Source organism: Nyctereutes procyonoides, unplaced genomic scaffold (genome assembly GCF_905146905.1).
Source record: "Nyctereutes procyonoides isolate TBG_1078 unplaced genomic scaffold, NYPRO_anot_genome, whole genome shotgun sequence".
Taxonomy (NCBI): Eukaryota; Metazoa; Chordata; class Mammalia; order Carnivora; family Canidae; genus Nyctereutes; species Nyctereutes procyonoides.
In genome coordinates, this window is record NW_026575134.1 from 17,876,362 (window position 1) to 17,896,427 (window position 20,066).

The 20,066-nt window shown below is 39.1% G+C and overlaps 1 protein-coding gene across 1 annotated transcript in view; it reads right to left on the bottom strand.

The window, feature by feature from the left end:
* The window catches only part of MAGI2 (membrane associated guanylate kinase, WW and PDZ domain containing 2), a 1,298,069-nt gene that overhangs the window by 148,768 nt on the left and 1,129,235 nt on the right, over positions 1 to 20,066 (bottom strand). The window contains 1 exon segment of the mRNA XM_055301214.1: positions 12,943 to 13,132. Within this exon segment, the coding sequence (XP_055157189.1) occupies positions 12,943 to 13,132 (190 nt within the window).

Sequence of the window (20,066 nt, forward strand, 5' to 3'; positions counted from 1 at the left end):
TGCCCTTCCCCATCCTTTTGAGTCTGGTTTTAAAAAATAACTAAAATTATATGCACAAAGCTGAGAGACATTACTCTCCCCCCCGCCCTGCGTTGTTAGCTCTCTTATAAGATTAAGATGTTTTTGATATCTTCCTTTAGTTGTTCTTTTGGCTTGATAAGACATTTATTTTTATCTTTAAAAATAGTTTATTTAGATGTTTGAGAGAGCAGGAGCAGGGGGAGGTGGGAAGGGCAGAGGGACAGGGAGATTCCCCGCTGAGCTGGAAGCCTGACCTTGGGGCTCAATCTTAGGACCCCGAGATCATGACCTGAGCTGAAGTCAGACAGCTAACAGAGCCACCCAGGAGCCTTGGCCTGATGACACATTTAAAATGTATCCTGCTTTGTCTCTTCCTGTTAATGCACGAACATAAAGCAAAGGAATCCAAGGGCCAAGTCTTCACCCCACTGTGAGAGAACGTAACAATCCCCCCTCTCTCTCCTGATGGTTTGCTAACCATGCACCTGGATGGTTGTTTGATGAAGGAGTGTGGTAAACACCTAGTGGGGCCCAAGTCACTTTGAATGTCACTCAACTGTGCCCCCATCAACATTTTTTTTTTGTTTCATATTCTGGTTTCTTGTTTATTTTCTTTCCATGCTCTTTGTTTCCCTTCTTTGCCTCAGTTCTTTTTGGAGAACCGTCAGGGATACGCTCATTGGCGTCCAGGCATTGCTTGGACTCAGGAGAGGCAGGACGTTTTGGATTTGTGTGTTCAATGGCCATTCCTGACCACTGGCGCTTCTTCCTTAGAAGCTGGGTCCCGGGATCCTCAGGCATTATGAAATAAATCATCCGAAGACCTCTGTCTCAGATGTGACCTGCCAAGACCACTGTGGCAAACTACCAGAGTGGAATTTGTAAGTCCTGATTTATCCTGGGCTCCCACTAATACTGAAAAGACTAGTAATACTAAAAGCAGCAAATGGTGGCCACGTCCAGGTATAAGGTCAACCACCCTCATAAAAGAGAAAAGCAGAATTTCAAAAGCTGCTTCTTATTTTGCACTAAGGCTCTAGAAGCTTCACATGCTGTATATATCCTTGGTATAGATTTGGAAAGACATGACTTTGTGCACAGTTTTCGAGAAAAGGAAGGGTAACTGAACACAACTGATTAATTTTATGAATGGATTCAAGCTTCAAAAATGCAAAGAATGGCATTTTTATGGATTAATTTGGCACAGGGTATGCCGCAAACATGCCAATTAAATTTTGGTAGTTGAATCTCCTTTCATGTTTTAATTAAAATGTAAGTACCATGGGCTTATTATCAGTTTGGCACAGAGAATGAATTCATTCAATTTTTCCTGCTGGAAAGAGCATTAGTTATTTGGCTTTTCCTTGTGAAGAGATCTAGGAAAGAGACTGAGGAAGGAATCAGAAATCAAAAGTAGTTATTAAATATGTCCCTGGCTTCTGAACTTTCAATGCACTCCAGATACAGAATGAGTTAAATAGGAATGAGAAAGTTCCTATCCCTTGACTCTCATATTACCACATAGGTAGCTAATACATTTTTTGCTTTAAAAGAACCCTTTCTCTTTACTTTTTCCCCTCATACCTTTGGTAATACGAATGTCGCCACATTTCAGTTCTAGTAGAACCAACTCCCACTCTGTGGTTTTCTCCCTCAGCCTTCAAATAAACTTAGATTTCCCCATACCAAGTACCCCCTCGTGCTCCCCTTTCTGCCTTGGATGAGTAGTCTCTAGTGGGCCTTCGCTTCCTGCTTCCTCAATCTCTCATCTGTCACTTACTCTGGCCAGTCTGGCTTCTGCTGCATGGGCATTTCGGAAAGTGCTCCCTTTATGATCACTGATGACATCCTAATGACCACATCAAATGGGCATTTTCTCTTTCCACATTCTGAGTGATTTCTGAGCCTCATTTGGCATTGTTAACATACCCTTTGTGACTCCTGATTTCATTTGTTTCTAAATAAGGAAAGTTCTCCTGGAAGTGATTCCTACTCCTGGTTTCTGCGATATTCCACACCCTGGCTCTATTGGCTTTGGGTAAATTTGTCCATTCAGAAGGCTACGGATGCATTGTTTCTCAGTATCATTCTTCCTTAATGATGGTATAATTATCTTTATCATCTATAATATTTCATTACGCACAACCTATAGTAGTTGCTAAATAAATATTTCTTGAATTTCATTGCTTTAAGATACTCGCCAATCTAGTACACCAGATAAACTACAGCACTATTCTACTGGGGAGTTATCACTACTTTTCATAATTACATTCTTTAGGTCTTCCTACTAACAATTTTGCCTCTGTACCTAAGTGTCATAGGCAGCTGACATTAATAAATACCTTATAATTATTATAAGTATACCTGAATCAAAAATCAAGACACATAATTTGATAAAGGACATTTTGTAAATGTGAGAAGTAGTATGGGAGATCCATTTACTTTGGATGTACTCACAATTTTCCAGAGTACTTTGTTATCTTGTGTGGACATTAAATACCATATTTGGATTGGTGCTTTTCCTGAAAATCTGGATTACATAGTGCTATGATATATGCAAACCATTATTATAACTTTTGTCTTTTAACTAATGCATATCTTTTGAAATTCAAAAGTATTGTGCATATATATCAAAGTAATCTATGCTATTAGACAGTTCTTCTTCTCTTTCTTCCTTTGTTTTTAAATAAAGTACACTCAGAAGCTGAGATTTCCAAGAAATGTGCTTGCTGTGGCCAATAAACAGAGATTTAGAATCACAAATTAAATCCTACTTTCATTTTGCAACTGTAATTACTAGGTCTCATTTTCCTTCTGGGCTTAAGATATTCTTTTAAAATTACAAGGATTTTATAGTCAATACTTAAGAATAATCATAGTTTAAAAATTTTCAGACCAAGCTAAACAAATACTTTATACATTATTTGAGGACAAAATGCTAAGCAATATCTTCCATATTTTCTACATATCCAAAAAAATGACATGGAAAGTTATAGAATGAAATGATCTCAAGCACATATATTCTCCAAGGGGTGTTAGAACATGCTGAGATGGATAATGAGCTGTCATCATGGAAACACTCTAGAGATGTGTGCCATGAGCCCACAGACCTGAAATAGTACTATTATTATGAAACACTCTTTTCTGCAATTGTTTCAGTGTTCTGGCTTTCCGTCCAGTGGTCTAAGCAGCTATTCAAAGCACTTTCTAAAAGTAAAAAAACCTGAATCTTCCTTTTCCTCCTTCACTTCTGTAATAATGTTAAACACTTTAGTCTAAACTAAAATTGGTAAGTATTTTCAGAACTGTTAGGTCAAAACAATGTTTTTCCTTTTACTTAAGTTAACTGATTATTACTGAAAGCTTTTGAACTATGATATTCTATCTAACTTAAAAGACCATTGAAGTGTTGCATTTTTTAAGTAGCATGGTTGAAAACAATTAAATTGACATAGGTATTTAGTTGATGTGAAAATAATTTCATCCCACATTAGCAAAATTTCCAGTAAGTTCTTTGGAAACATCTAAATTGGAAATCTCTTGAGATATTCTAGCCAATTTCTGTTTATCTAGTCCAGCATGGTCCAATATAAATAAAATGTAAGCTACGTAAGTAATTTAAAATTTTCCAGTAGCCCATTTTAAAAAGCAAAAAGAAATAGGTACAATCAACTTTAATAATGTATTTTAAGCTGGTATATCCAAAATATTATTTAAGCATTCATCAATATAAAAAATTAGTGAGATATTATACATTTCTATTTCTTTTTTGTATCAAATCTTGGAAATCCAGTATGGATTTTACATGTATCTTAAGCATATCCAAGTTCAGAGTAGGCACATTTCAAGTGCCTACTAGTTTACATGTGGCCAGAAGCTGCTATATCAGGCAATAAGGATTTAGTCAGTCTGATGGCTTTCACTGGCACTTCGTTTTTAGTCTAGTCTTTCACTAAAGCATTTTATGAAAGTAATTAGTGAATATGACTTTTGTCCTTTGTCTCTTGTCTGTTTCCTTGGCAGCCACTTAGACCCATCTTGATGGGACTTGCTCTCTACCTTACATATGTATGCATGTGGGTGAATAAAATTAGCACAGTGACTATATACTAATAAACTGATACTACTCAGAAGGATGATTTGTTACACAGAATGGAAGACGTTTCATTCACAGGACTGTGGGTACTGAAGAATACTTGCCAGAGGAATCCATTCGAAAACTGGTCCTTGGTGGCACTTGTTCTGGATGGGAAAATGGGGAATTAAAATTGAAATTCATTTATGGCATTTTAAAATTCATCTTTACTTTTTTTTTGTTGCTATTAGAACTCACCCCCAACCTTTGGTGCTCCAATTTAATGATTTTGTTTCTCTAAAATCCATGGAAGTTAGTGGACAAGACATACCCTGTCTCATGTATATGAATATGTCTGTGAATGTATTTCTTTTATATGGATGCAAAATAGAAAGTTCTGAAATTTTTTAGATCAGACTGAGAAAAATAAAAGATCCTCCTTTTCAAACATTGGTTTTGATTCTCATTGTAAAAATTCTTATTGAGAAATAAAGTCAATCCAGACCCCGAGCTATACACAAAATAATTAAAGGCTTTTTAAAATCAATTTAAGGTATTGTGTCATCAAATATTGATATGAAAAGTAGAAAATTCAATCAATGAGTGTCTTGACTTGTGTCCATTAGTCCAAATATCTTGATACTTATCACTATTTGGCTAGTTGAAGTGATACATAAGTGGTTGGGTTAAATTGGTTTATGTTAGCAATATAGATCCTTCATGAGAATTTTGATATAATTAATCTCTGCTACATATAACATAAAAATTTGTAGACATGAGCATAAAATACTATTTATATACTGTAACATATATGAAGCACTATAAAAATGTGTATATTATTTTTACATTAATAAGAATTAAAACCAGGTCAGATTCTGTTTGCTTTCTTATTGAGCTTTGTTTCATATAAAGAGTTCTCTACTCTTCAACAATGAAAATGAAATAGAAGCTTTTTGAGGGTGATGATGAGGCAGTGTCACCAACCTTCTGGGTTTGACAGGTGTTCCTGACCACACCCTGCACAGCACCCTGCACCCTCACTCACTGAGGGCAGAATGATCATCCCTGCCAGGTAATTTGTGTTTTTGCAGTAAAGCAAATTAGTTTTCCAGAACTGTTATTTCTTTAAAATCTACCATGTATAGTGTGACTGCTTAGGATTATAAACTGAGAAATATCCTTTCATCAGAAAGATAGAGCTGCATCAGGGATAGAAGGCTGCTACCTTCTAAATACTTCCATTAGTTGTAAAACTGACATTTTATATTATCATAATCTCACTAGGACCTACGTGCCATCCAGCAATTACATTCAGTTTACTGCAGCCCTGATGGTCTCATATTTATTCATGAAAGTACTTTGGGTTGCATTGTCAACTTGTGCTACCAACAAAATGCTTTGACATACTAAATAACTTTCAGTCAAGAACTGATTTTATTTATTTATTTTTTTAATATAATTTTTTTAGATTTATTTATGATAGTCACACAGAGAGAGAGAGAGAGGGGCAGAGACACAGGCAGAGGGAGAAGCAAGCTCCATGCACCAGGAGCCCGACGTGGGACTCGATCCCAGGTCTCCAGGATCGCGCCCTGGGCCAAAGGCAGGCGCTAAACCGCTGCGCCACCCAGGGATCCCTCAAGAACTGATTTTAGAGTTTACTTCTCACATCCTCCCCTGTCTCCCCACTGCCCCACCAACCTCTGTCTGATTCCAGCAACATTATGTTTTGAACTATTGAATGAAATAAATTTATAAGCTATAAGATTGGACCTAATTTCTAAAATACGTGGAAAAATATGCTCCTAACCTTACTATTATTTCACTATCTTTATTACTTAGCTCATGTCATGGTAACTTTCTTTATTAAAAAAGACCTGTTAGAAATACAAATATTACCATAATTGTTTACAAAGCTACCCCCAAAATTCTATTTTTGAAATTAGATTTCCAAATTAAAAATGCACATATTAAAAATGGCAAACACAGCTTAACTGGAATTACCAATCTCCTTTATCAATATATTATAGCTGCAAATAATTATAGCTGCATAATTATTTGCAGCTACACTAGAATTCCAGCTGAAAGGCTTTTTTTTTTTCCACAGATTAAACCATAATATAAATGATACTAAGGCCAGCAATAATGGTTTTCCCATGAGAAAAAGGTACAGGAAATTAACCTTCATAGTATCATCGAGGACATTTTAAATGATAACGTTATTAAATTTTTTCTAGCCTTTTATGATTCTAATGCTAAAGTCATTGCTAAAAGTGTCTTAACATTTACGTATTATCTTATTTTAATATTCCACTGAAATAAGATAGTGCACCGGAGAACATTTGTTACGAACATTAAAGCCATTGGACAACAACAATGTCCAAGCAAATGAGGCCAGGGCTTGGTCTAGAAGCATTCAGATGTGCGGTGTTCTCTAGGAAGGCAAGGTGGCCTTTTGTGATCATTTAATAGCTGCCTACAGCTATGGCATCCATGATGCATCAGAACCTTTCTTAAACTTATTGACATTTCCAGCTTGACCCTATCAGATGTTTAATCACTTTGGCTAGGGAGACTGGAACCTGAAAGGCTTAAGCAGAAGCACTTGCCACATGCTCCCAAGCTCTAGATACTGTGTATCTCCCTTGTGTGATGTGGCTCCACCACCAGTTTCCATTTAGAGTCTCAAGTGCTGTGCTGAGTGGATCACATTTTTATACTATCCCATCTTTCCAAGTAGCTCTAGTGTTAGGATGAGAAACAGTGCCAGCTACAGCCCTTGCTCACTGGTAACACAGAAAAAGCTGTAGAAAACCTGTTACTTTAGAAATAGAACCACCTTTTTGTGATTAGCCATGTTCTATGTGAATTTTAATACCTAACAATGAAAGAATTTCACTATGAGCAATGAACAACAGAACCATAGGATAAAAGCCATAGATGTGGAAAATGCAGATATCTTTTTTTGATTGGTTACGAAGTATAATTTCCTGTCAAGTATAGTACTAAAAGCCTGTCAAGTATAGTCCGAAAGATCTTCCATTATGCTCTAATTGGGCTGTGGTTACTTCTGATTGCTATTTCTGTTGTCATACTCATTGCTTATTATGGGTTAATTCTTCCTAATTTCTGGAAAGAAAAATTGATCATGTGAGCTTTTGGAAGAAATTCCAGAGGAATTTGTGTTTTAAAGAGATTCCACCATAAGGCACATTACACCATACGGATCCCTGACACTTTTATGACCTTACATTTGAGTGATGTCTTACTGCAAAGGAGCACAGACATGTTGTACCTCATAAATTGTTTATTTATAATAAGCAAGGTTCAATGTGAAGAGAAAAAAGTTTGGACAACTTCAGTCATAATTCAACTTGGGTTCACACCAAGGGATAGGATCCTGAGGGAAGTGTTTCAGAGAACAGGGATTTTTCTTCTCTGTCTCCTCTTGTTTTCATCTGCTTGTCGCTCTGGCTTCTGAGGCCGCAGTGGGGAGTGTGCTCAAGAAATGGCCTCATGAGACAAACCTTTCCACTAACCTTTCCTCACTGGTATGAGGTGGGATCTCATTGTGGTTTTGATTTGTATTTTCCCTGATGGTCAGTGAGGTGGAGTATTTTCAGATGTGCTTTTTGGCCATGTCTATGTCTTCCTTTGTGAGATTTCTGTTCATGTCTTTTGCCCATTTCATGATTGGATTGTTTGTTTCTTTGCTGTTGAGTTTAAGAAGTTATTTATAGATCTTGGATACTAGTCCTTTATCTGATAGGTCATTTGCAAATATCTTCTCCCATTCTGACTTAAAGCAAAGTGAAGCAACAGGACGGAGCCCTCATTCCTAGATCACCAAGTTCTTTAGCATGATCAGAACTTTATTTTGTAATATCCCAAAGAGATTCCATTTTCTTTAGGAAGTAGTTTTATTGCTTTGCTCGGCATCCAGAGGACCAGTCATGACAGTCACTGTTCTGCAATTATGTAAGTATAATCTTTCCTAGGGACAGGAAGACAAACAAAATTACCTCCCTTTTTGGGCTCGTGATTATTGCAATGTTGAATCTGATTTACTATCTGTGAGAAGAATGAGAACTCCACGGCATAATACTTAAATGAGTGAAGCCTTGCTGCCTATTTTCTGTACTTAGCTTGTCGTGCTCTAGATTTGTACATATGTACCCTTTCCTGAGTACAGATGGAGTTTGCTGGGAGTCTGGCTAATAGACAAGCCACCATATATGTCTTTACCTCAAATTAGGAATAAAATATGTATGGGCAAAAATTCAGTCAGCCAAATAAGTGAACTTGAAGGAAATTATTTATCCGAGTAGGTACAAATTTTTTTATTCATGATCTATACATTTAGATATATGCTTTTATTGAACAGTAATATGTTATTTCTCTAATAGATTATATAGTAAAGGGAAACCATATAATTAGTCATTCAAATGAGGACAAACTGGAGAGTGAAAGGGAAGCTATTAATAATTCTGCTAGGATGACACAGAGCAGGACTGTCCCAGGCAAACGGGCATGTGCAGTTCCCCCATGCAGTCTCATGGGGATGTAGATTGTTATGAAACTGTTTCTTCTCATATCAAAAATATGTGACACCATCACATGTCAGAAAAGAATGGCAGGAGAAGATGTGGGTGTGGGCACTGAGGGCCTTTAGAAGTAGTTGCTCTTTCAAGGTTAGGAATGGTAAACAATAGTTTATTTTTCAAGATTAGCATACAAAATGAAAAAATGCAAGCTCTTCCTCTTGTGATTGCAAAGAAAATTAGTCCTCCTTTCATGAGAGTTCTGAGAAAAGGACAGGGAAGGGAGAAGTAAAAAATAGCATGGCTTATCCCACTGTGCAAAGGTATGTATTTTCCTTGCTTTCAACTTAAACAAAATGCAAGTAATGGAGACAGCAAGAAGTTAATAATCAACAGAGGCTATTATTGCACAATGAGAAAAGTGACCTTTATTGCAAAGTCTTGAATAGAGATGGGGATGGGGAGATTTTTGCTTTTTCCTGGGAGCTGCTGGTCATGCCAGAAGGTCAATGCATAAATAACTGACATGAAAACCCAAAAAGCTCATTGGTCAAAACCTCTTTTGGGATTTTTTTTTTGGGGGTGGGGTATTTTTCTCTTCTATATATACAAGTTTTAAGCTTATGTGGAAATAAGTTAGGAAAAAAAAATTCTGCACAGCATTTTCCAATAAGGCCTAAGGAGATTTTTGAGAATCAGAAGGTATTTAACAACAAGACGTTCTCCTGATTAAACATCAATTTTGCCCTTGGAATGAGAAACTGTTGGCCTAATTGTTTAATTACCCTTGAGCTGTTGTCTATATTTACTGCACAATTTCGCAGGTTGAAATGTGATGTTATCTGCTGGGTTGTGTCAGGCAGTCTCATTCAAGAATCGTCTTCCTAGGCTTTTGTGTCCTCAGCTTCAGTAGAAGTTTTTGCAAGTGGCATTTATTTCTCATGATTTTTTTTTTTCTCGTGGAGTGCCTAACAGAGTTCTAGAAGACAGGTGTTGAATGTTTCGAATATTCTTGTTGAGTGATGTGGAGTCTGGAGGTACTACCTCTAGGCATTCCGCCTGTGGCTGTGAAATTGGAAGCGTTGCCCTGCCTGCTGGAAGTCTTCGTTGTCTCTTCTTTGTTCCATCTCATCGTAAGATCTCATGAAGACAGGAGGCATTTCTCTCATAAGCATGCACCCGTCATGTTCCGTTTCATGTGGCTCTAGTAGCCTATGGTTGTCTTTGTTTGTTTAAAATCACTACATTTTTTTTTCAGAAATACATCTTTATTAAGATGTCCTGTGCATGCACATTAAAATGTCAGCATAATCTAATTATGAGCCAAATGAGGCACAGCAGCATTTACATCATTTGATAAATTTCCATCATTTGCAGGGGACTGGTGACTTGAATCCAAATACTTCTTGACAGCCTTGATATAACAAACATTCTGTAGCTCTGTACACCAGGAGCTGGTGGGTGGAGGTACATCCTTTCTTTTTTGGTTACTGCAACCCAGTTTGGAATGTGAATGCAAAATATCTCTTTAGCCATAGACCCAGTTGTAAGGGGAGATACCATGAGGTTGCTATAGGCCACGGAGAATGTCAAAAGGCTTGGTTTAGAGAGCTTCTGGTTGGGATTCCCTCCCATACTTTCCCTGGTCCCCACAGATATTTCTCCCAGGAAAAAGTTTTCGGGGATACAAGGATAAACAGAGTGAAACCTAAATGTTATGCATGTGAGTCAAAGGAATAAGGTGTGGTTCGCATCAAAATTTTGAATATAGTTCCTTTGTATGGATGCAAACATTTCATGATCATTAAAACAAAAAAGAAAACTATTTGAAGATGATGAGAAATACACTGAGCTTTCCCTCAATTTATTTAAAAAATATTTTCTGGCATTCCAAAAACGTGAGAGAATGAAACTTTTTTCATAATTGGAAACAAGGAATGTAGAGAGGGCAACGGGCTGCGTTGTTCTTTCTAGACACTTGCATGTCCACAAGCAGAGTGAGCTGATCACCTATCCAGAGACCTGAGAAAGTAGCACTGCATTTGTTTGGTTTCCTTAATCTTCAGTGTAGAGCTTTGCTTACCCTGACATGATTTTCCTGTTTCTTTCACACTCCATTTAGTGTTATGAAATAGCATGATACAAAAGCAAAGGATGGGAAAGAAAATGAGCTTGCCCTCTTTTGGCTTCCTAAGACTTGTGACCCTGAAAACATTGCTGTGACCTCAGAAACATTAGAGAGCTGACAAAAACATAAAGGGGGGACAGCATTAGAGCAGAGGCAGCAGTGGGATCAGTGGGGGCACTGATGGGGCGGAGGTGGGCTGGGGTGGGAGTCAGGCTGTTGGTTGTTGACGTGGCTGCGGAAGCAGAGGGGATAAAGAGCTCCCAGGGGAGGACTGGAAAAGAAAGGTATGGGAGGTTAAGGTGGATTGGTTTGCTTGGATTGTTCCAGGTAAGCAGCGGCAAGGCAATGAACAGAGACAGCATTGCAGGGGCTGGATAAAGAAATCAGAATTCTTTTAGGGTTGAAAAGAAGGTCATGTGCAATCCCTGCTCAGAAACTGAGGGCATCACAGTATCAGGCGCCATGAAGGGAAGAGGGAATAGATGCCAACATTGCCTTTGTCCTGAAACTACAAAAGAATGGGAGCAAATGATTAACGGAGGGACAGAAATAGGAGGAAGCATCATCCTGAAGCTCCCTAAAGGTAACCAAAAATTTAAACAAGCCAAGGATGTGACAATATTTTAATCTGCAATACATTCTATCCTCCAAGTTAGAACTTCTAGTGCATCTTGATATCTACACCTGTTTACACTTTTTCTTATTTGCTCAGTTAAATTTGTAAGAGTAAGGTGTATTACTCATCTTTGGTATCTCTCCACAGAACTGAGAGTAAAGTGGGTATTCAATACATGCTTGGATATGGAAGCAGAAAAGCCATTAAGAACTGTGTTCAAATCTCTTCAATTTTTTTTGTTTGTTGAGCATTAATATCCTGAATTTACACCCTACGTTATACAGCTAAACACACTACTTTGTTCTTACTCTATCACAGCAAAGGCATTCTGACTACACAGTCCTTTAAAGACATTTCAGCTGTTCACCCAGTAGCCCTGTCATAGCTGATTATTTAAAATAAAGAGGTGTGGGGGGGGGGACGGGGTTCATTTTGACAAAAAAGGATTTCTCAGTGTGAGTCCTGCTGTCCTAACTATTTTATCAATGAAAATTGCTTTTACAGAGAGTTGTAGAGGCTGGGGAAAAGGCATTATGTTTCCTCTTTCCCTTGCCAGTTGGGTGCATAATTCTCAGCCCCTGAGTTCATAAAGAATAAACAGATTTCAGATCCTCTGTGGTCACACACAATTTAAAACCTGCTATTTATGTTTCAGATGTTAAAGCTGGAGAGAAGACACTGGCGGAACACAGAGACAAAAGGAGTCAGCAGACTGTAAAAGGCAACACGGGGGACCAAACACTTCTCACTAGGCTAGGTTTCTTGATCCATTTACTTAGTTTATACTGCACATTTCTCTCATAGATTATACATTCATGCCATTCAGATTCCCGGCCTCTAACATTTGGAAGAGATGACCTGTCGGATGGTGGAAAGAGGCACAAGGAATGTACATGCAATATTAAAAGCCTTTGTTTTCTAATATTTATAAAGTGCAATGAAATAATTTTAGAGGACCTTCAAACAGGACAAGTGCATACACGATATTTTGTTTTATGACTGAATGGGCCCCACAGCATTAAAGGGGCCCCACTCTGTTAAATAAGAAGCAGAAGTTTGGGGTAGAGATGATTGGCAGCTGGCTCTGTGCTGTTTTCAGAACCATTACTTTCATGGATTGTGAGTTGGAAGGACATGGCTAACATTGACTCACGGCCCTAAATCTTCAATGATTGCATTCAAGGCCCTAAGAAAAAAATCTAAGCTGCAGACTCAAGATCAGATTACACATAAATATCCCAACCATTTATCTTATTATTTGGTGACTTGAACAAAACTATCTTCTTCCGCAACCCCCCGCCCCCATCCTCCCCACCAAATACATTCCTGATTTTCCTCAGGGGTTTAGGGGGAAAACCATAGGAAATAAAATATAAAACCAAAGGTTATGAACTTTTTTTTTTTTTTTTAGAGAAAAGTTTAGACCAGCTGGCTCTACTTTTGAGATACTTTCTGAACCTCAGAATATCAACTCATGCCCGATCATCTCAGTTTCAATATATCCCTTGGCAGGGCTTCAGCCATTACTAATGTACCCTTGTTTTATGTGGCTTTCACTTACGCCTACTTTCATAAATCGCTCTAGATTTCTCGTAGAGCTCGTAGGGGTCAGGCTTCCTTGGGTCAAAGGCCTCTGTTGAGTCAGGAAAAGAAGTTCTGTGGAGGGTGGGTGGGAAGGGCAGGTTCTGCGGGATGGCCGGAGCAGATAGACTCGTTTGAGGACTGCCTTGGTTCTCCCAGCGGTCCATTATCTGGAAGGCAAAAGAGAATAGAAGATGGCTGATGGTGAATTCCTCTTTGTCACACACCACAACCCTCACCTTTATTTATTTATTTATTTATTTATTTATTTATTTATTGAATCTTAATTAATTAATTAATTTATGACAGTCACACAGATAGAGAGAGAGAGAGGCAGAGACACAGGCAGAGGGAGAAGCAGGCTCCATGCACCGGGAGTCTGACGTGGGATTCGATCCCGGGTCTCCAGGATCGCGCCCTGGGCCAAAGGCAGGCGCTAAACCGCTGCACCACCCAGGGATCCCCAACCCTCACCTTTAAATTAGACTCTCTTGCCCCATGGACTTTCCTTAGACTCTCTTGCCCCTTGGACTTTCCTTAGTTAGACTCTCTTGCGCTGTGTACTTTTCTTCCATGAAACATTTGCAAGTTTGGAATAAGTGTGAGAAAAGACTCTGTCTCTGGTTAAAGTACTGAAGACTGTACTCAATACTAGTGGTTGCCTGACTTCGGAATGCAAACTGACATAACTTTGTCACCTAGTGCTGGTCATCTCTAGCAACTCACTTAATCTCTCCCAGTGTTTTTTCCTCCTCCACAATAAAGATGACATGTGTCTCAAGATAACTTTGTATGTAAGTGTGGAGAAATGTGTGGTACTGGCCCTGAAACATTACGCCATTTTTACTAAAACAAAAGAGAATAAAGTAGTCTACGTGTATTCTCTTGACATCTACGCATATCCCAATAATCTCCTATACCTGAACATTTGGGGTCACTTTCCCTTTAGTTTTAAGTAATAATGCGACCACCTGGGATTTATGAATTGTTCAAAGTCTTCTGTGAAGCCTCATTTACTTCTGATCTGGCAGTTTCTTTCCCAAAATTCTACTGCTGATGTTGCTACCACTACAGTTTATTAAAGATCTCTAGAACACTTCCCAGTTTACCATGTTTTCTCACACACGTTTATCTTCTTGGATCCGCACCATGGCTCCATGAAGTAGATAAGGCAGGACTAGTGTCCTTTTGTCAAATACAAAGCCAGGTTAACTGAGAACACCTGTTTGTACCACCAACTTCACCTTCATTCACTAGTCAACTGATTCAAACTCAACTTATTCTTTTCTGCTTTGGATAAACCTACTTTGTGTAAAACTTAGACTAGGTTATCCTTATGTCTAAAATTCTGCATTGGGTCAGCATGGTCTTCAGCTTAAGGGTTAAACTCCCTACTGGGGCATTAGTAGCTCCTCATGATCCAGTTTCTGTTCACCGTTCTCATACTCACTCATAGTCTCTCCTCTCATTCCCCAGGACCCATCAGATTCTCTCCTGCCTCTGATCTTTTGTGTACCTTCTTAATTTCTCCTTCTGCTTACAAAGTTTACCCATTTCTCCACTTTTTCCACCTCCCTTCCTCCCTTTACCTGGGGGCTATTAGACTCAGATAACATGTGTTTTCTAAAAGGCCTCTGCTGACCATTTTTTTTTTAAAGATTTTATTTATTTATTTATTTATTTATTTATTTATTTATTTATTTATTTATTTATTTATTCATGAGAGACACACACACAGAGAGAGGCAGAGACACAGGCAGAGGGAGAAGCAGGCTCCCTGTAGGGAGCCTAATGTGGGACTTGATCCGGGTCTCCAGGATCACGGCCTGGGCCAAAGGCAGGCTCTAAACTCCTAAACCACCCAGGGTTCCCTCTGCTGCCCATTCTTAAACTGGTCACACATCCCTCCCAGATGCCTCACAGCACCTCTATCTACCCCTCACACCCAACGCTAATGATGCTTAACTATTATGGCAAGACTATCTATGTCTCCTCAAATAAGCATGGTGGGGACAGATCCTGCTGGGGACACAGTCTTTCTCATTGTTGTATTACCGACACATAATAAGCTCAGAAAATGTTAATGTAGTGAATGAATGAAATCATCAATAAAATATGGTCAGCTGTTCTTTTTTCCCCTAATCTGGCTGACTTATAACTGTTCTTTTTTTAAAACATACAAACAAACAAATTAGCTTTGATATACACTGTTTTGAGGTTGGCAGGATTACGACTCTTTATCCCTTATTGCACCGTTCTGCTCTTGTTTCCATGCTGGCTATATTGGTTAGGGCTCCTACACCAGCTCTGCTTTGTCACTTATAAATATTTTAAGGTTGGAGGGAATGTGATGTGCCAGGTACCTACCATGCATGTCACTCTGTAAAACAAAGTTCCCTGTGACTTACTCACCTAGCTGAAGCCATGGCAGATATCGAGTGAGCCAACAAACTATGGAAGAAATGAGTCACTGACCCATCTCTCAATAAGACTGATACCATGGTCTGAATGATTGGGTCCCCACCCAAATTTATATATTAAAATTCTAATACCTAACGTGATGGAACTAGGAGGTGGGACCTTTGGGAGGCAATTGGGTCATGAGGGTGGAGCCCTCATGAATGGGATGAGTGCCTTTATAAAAGAGACTCAGAGTCTAGAAGACCCTTCTGCCAGGTGAGGTTGCAGGGAAAAGATGGCCATCTAGGAAGTGGGAAATCACCAGACACTGAATCTGCCAGGGCCTCGATCTTGAACTTCCAGCCTCCAGAACTATGAGGAAAACTTGCTGTTGTTTACAAGCCACCCCGTCTATGGTACAGCAGTGTGAAGGGGCTAAGACAATTGGCTTCATTTAGCTTGTTTTCTATACGGGCTTCTGATCAAGATTTCATTTGAACAAAGTTTCTAAACCCAAAGAGGATGGAAAATCCTAGTTGGGCTCAATTCCCTAATATTGAACATAACCTCAAGAGTGTGAAGATGTCCAGCAGTGGTCAGCAGCAGATCCCGGATGCACCCAATTTGTAACTCTAACGGGAGTGCTTTTTACAATAATACATTGAGTGGAATAACTGGCAAATTTTTTAGAATTTTGGCTAATATTCTGCTCAGTGGACTTTTTGTTCCCATTTAATAAAAATCCTTAAATACACACTTCATAATTCATTTGATAGCAAAATTCATCTAGGAAGCCATTCTAGGTTCTTTGGTCATCCACTCTGTGTCTTTGCTATGATGAGCAGACCCACATTTGTGGCTAAAGTCATATTGTTTTTTAATTTTTCACTTAAAGCGACTGGCTTTAGGCACCATGTGGATGCATTTTGGCGGTGACTTTCTCCCTTCTGTTTCCGAACATAAGGTACTAAATTCTAAACAGTAAATAATTTAGATATGTGGACGGAGTAGCTTTAGAATAGCCACACAGGTCCTGCTATGTGTTGTTCATGTGCAGTCATTGGAGCAAACACGCTTCCGGTGAAATATTAGTATTTCTAAACAACATTCTTAAAACTACAGAACAAATAATGCTTTGGGCACTCTTGGGAAGGCTACTGGGGCCGAGTGACAAATTCTACAATTTCTGTAGCACAGAAACGAGGGAATTAGTCAAGAGTCCGGTTTATGCTTAGTAAAGCATACACAACATCTTGCTGTGACATTCATCAACCCTTGAGTCACTCTGTCAGGGTTTCTTAAAAGACTGTAGAGCAGAAAAATCACTGTGCCCATGAAATTACTGAAGAAGCAGACTTGCAGTCCTAGAGCTACCCTCCTCCCCCGACTGAGTTATTTGTTGGCTTTGGCCCAAAAGCCTATGAAGCAAACCACTTGCCTTGGGATCAGAGGTCACCCTCTGCTCACTGGGGCTGGTGTGCTGATCTAATAGCCTCCTTTCAGGGTGCGCTTTGTTGACTTCTTACTTTCTTAGAAAACTGGTCTCTGGACTTCTGCTTTCCAGCTGGGACACTCTGCTCATTTGTTCCTCTCAAGCTTCTTGAACACCCTAGATTCTGATCCTGTCCTGTTGCTCAGGCCCTTGGCCTCACTTGTTCCACCCAGTGGCTCTGGCAAGACATTTACTTCTCCTGGCTTCTGAATGGGCCTTGTACAGTCCCAACTATGTCCATGCCTACGTAGCTTACTAGTGTGAGGAAAAACAAACATGTAGTTGTTTTCAATATCTGGGAGAAACCTTGTGTCTCTGCTGGCCTCAGTGAATGAATGAATGCCTGACTGTACGAAGGTATAGTCACTGAATTATCATCAGACAGAGTGGACATATAGTCCACAACAGGGCCTTGCATGGTAAGATAGGAAAACCCAATCATGATGTGGTTAATTTTTGACTCCCCATCCTGATCTAGGGGTCATGCTGAAAGTGGACGACTTGTGAATAAGGCGGTGCCCCACCTCCCAGGAAGTGCTCCATTTAGAATCTGTTTGCTTTCCATAGAAGCTGGCTGGGATAGACTAAATGCACCCCCTCATTATTTTAGGGCAGGGATGGGATATGAAGGCATTTGGTTTGATTCTATACTTGAAAAATGAACTTGGATCCCTTCCAGATGGAGAGCATGAGAACTCACTACAATTAGAATACTTCTTGTCACAAAGGAAATGACGATCTCAACAAGGATTAGCTTAAGATGTAGATCAGTAGGGACAGAAGAGGGTCAGAAAGTGACACAGGACCAGGAGAAGGAGAGATCTCACTCAGGATAACGTTTCCTTATCCTGACTACAGATGTCCTCAATCCTTCTCAGAGGAGAGAGTCTATAAATCCATATACTGTGGACATATATTTATATATTTGTTTAAATGAATACTTTAGCAAACTATGTTCACTTTATAGAGTCATTAATTTATTAGGGTTTCATGCATGGAGGGTCTGCTTTCTGGGATGACAGTACTTTATATTTCTCTTTTATTCTCCTAGAGGTTTTATCTGTTGATTTGCAAGAGAGCAAGAGAGCTGGAGCAGAGGGGAGGAGCAGAGGAAGAATCAAACTCCCCACTGAGTGGAGAGGCTGCTGTGAGGCTTGGTCCCAGGACTCCAGGATGATGACCTGAGCTGAAGGCAGATGCCCAACTGACTGAACCACCCAGGTGCCCCAGTACTTTATATTTTTGAGCTCAATATGTAGAGGCGCTGTTTTAAGCAACTTACATGGACTGGTAAGACTCTCTATGATGACTATGTGAGTGGGGTACTATTCTTTTCCCCATTTTACAGATAGAACTTGAGATACTAACAACCTAAGTGGCTAGCTGAAGGTCATATAGCTACTAAGGAGAAGCAGCAAAGTCTGAACCCAGGCAGTATGCTTTCAAAGCCTGGACCCTAAAACGTATATGACACTGCTTCTCATTACAGTCTTTGGTCTAAAGAGCTTCTGCTGGATCCATGGAGGACATTAAGTTGACAGTCCTATATTCTCACTCAGCCTAGAACCTGGAAGTCCAAGCCTTAGCTTTTGTAGGAATGTGTGGGGTTCAGGATTAATTGTAAATCGAGTTCTATAAAACCTTTTTTGGAATTATTGACTATGGATGTAATTACTGTAATGACAGAAAATACTGTAATTATGCCAAATGGCATAATTTGTGTAAATGTGGTACATATGAGGAAATCACTAAATTGCATAATTGTAGCACCATGATGAAGTTGCAAGGCTCCTTGTTAAATTAGATAAAGATGTGTATAACCACAGAGCACAGATTAACTTTGGTGATGAAAGGAAGAAATTATTTAAATTTTGGCCAACCAAGATAAAACAAATTTCATTTTAAACATTTTAAACTCCCCTCTTTTCAAACTCTGTACCTCACTAAATGGTTTACTAAACCCAAATAGGTCCAGGTTCCCCATCAGATATTCTCTGTGGCCCAGACGAGGCCAATCCTAAACAAGGACATGGTTGTTGAGGACATCCTGCCCTGACAATCAGCTCTTCATCTCTAGCTCCCAGTTTCCTTATGTCTTTTTGAGAGAAACATGGAACTGGGGCATATGACAGGGCTCAATTATACCTTATTTTTACATCTTCAAACCATTTCAATGCTTGTTATTTAGTTAAGCCAGTTATTGTACTTGAAAAGTGTGCAAAATCATATTACGTCCCTTTATAAAATGAGAGAATCAAGCAGTTAAATATTCTCTCAGTAAAAGAAATAGGAGAAGCATCAATTAATTCAAGAATTCCCTACTCACTGGCCAGACTTGGGGCCACTTTCATCTGAGTTCCTCAAAGTGGGAGGGAAGAAAAGGAGTAGGTGGGGGAAGTGATTCCCTGAGTTTTATTTTTGACTGGAATCACTTTGCTGTGGTTCTTTTCTAGCTGTGGGTTATAGACACCCCAGGTAGGGTACAGCATTCTAGCACAGCATGAAATGGGATCCCAGAAAACCAGTGCCAGCTCTGGGAACTTGGACAGTTACTATTTTCAATCTAATGGCAAGTAAAAATTAGGTCTAATTGTGAAGTCGACTTGGCTAATCTAGCCACACAAAAAGTATTAAAATCCATCAGCCTCCTGTATTGGCATCAAAATTTCAGGCTGATTCACAAGGAAACTAGTCCCAGAGAGTTTAAGTGAGGGAGAAGAGTACCAGCTTCTGAAGGAGATTCAGAAGTTGAATGATTGCCAGGTCTGTTGGAATATGTATGTCTCTGCAATATTCACACACATAGTTAGAATATACATTAAAATGTAAACATAACTATATACAGAACTGAATTTTTTATGTCCCAGATGTAATTTATAGGTCAAGACCTCTAGGCCTATAATTTGCATTGTTTATAATAAATCCATGTTATAGACTATAGTTATTTCTGACAGGGGAAAAACAAAATGTCTCTGCAGGACACCATACTGAGTAGTGTTAATACTCATTTTCTAAGTATATTAAAAAACAGGAAGCATTGCCTTTACAGGAAAGTGAGACAAGTTATTTTGCATTTGTGTGACAAGTACAAGACGAAGGGACACAGGATTTGTTCTTTTGACATCACAGCATCTTGGAGGTAAAAGAGATTTTGAGGTCACCCAATTAACTCTTACTTAATGGGACTGCAATAGTAACTAGAAATCAAGAAA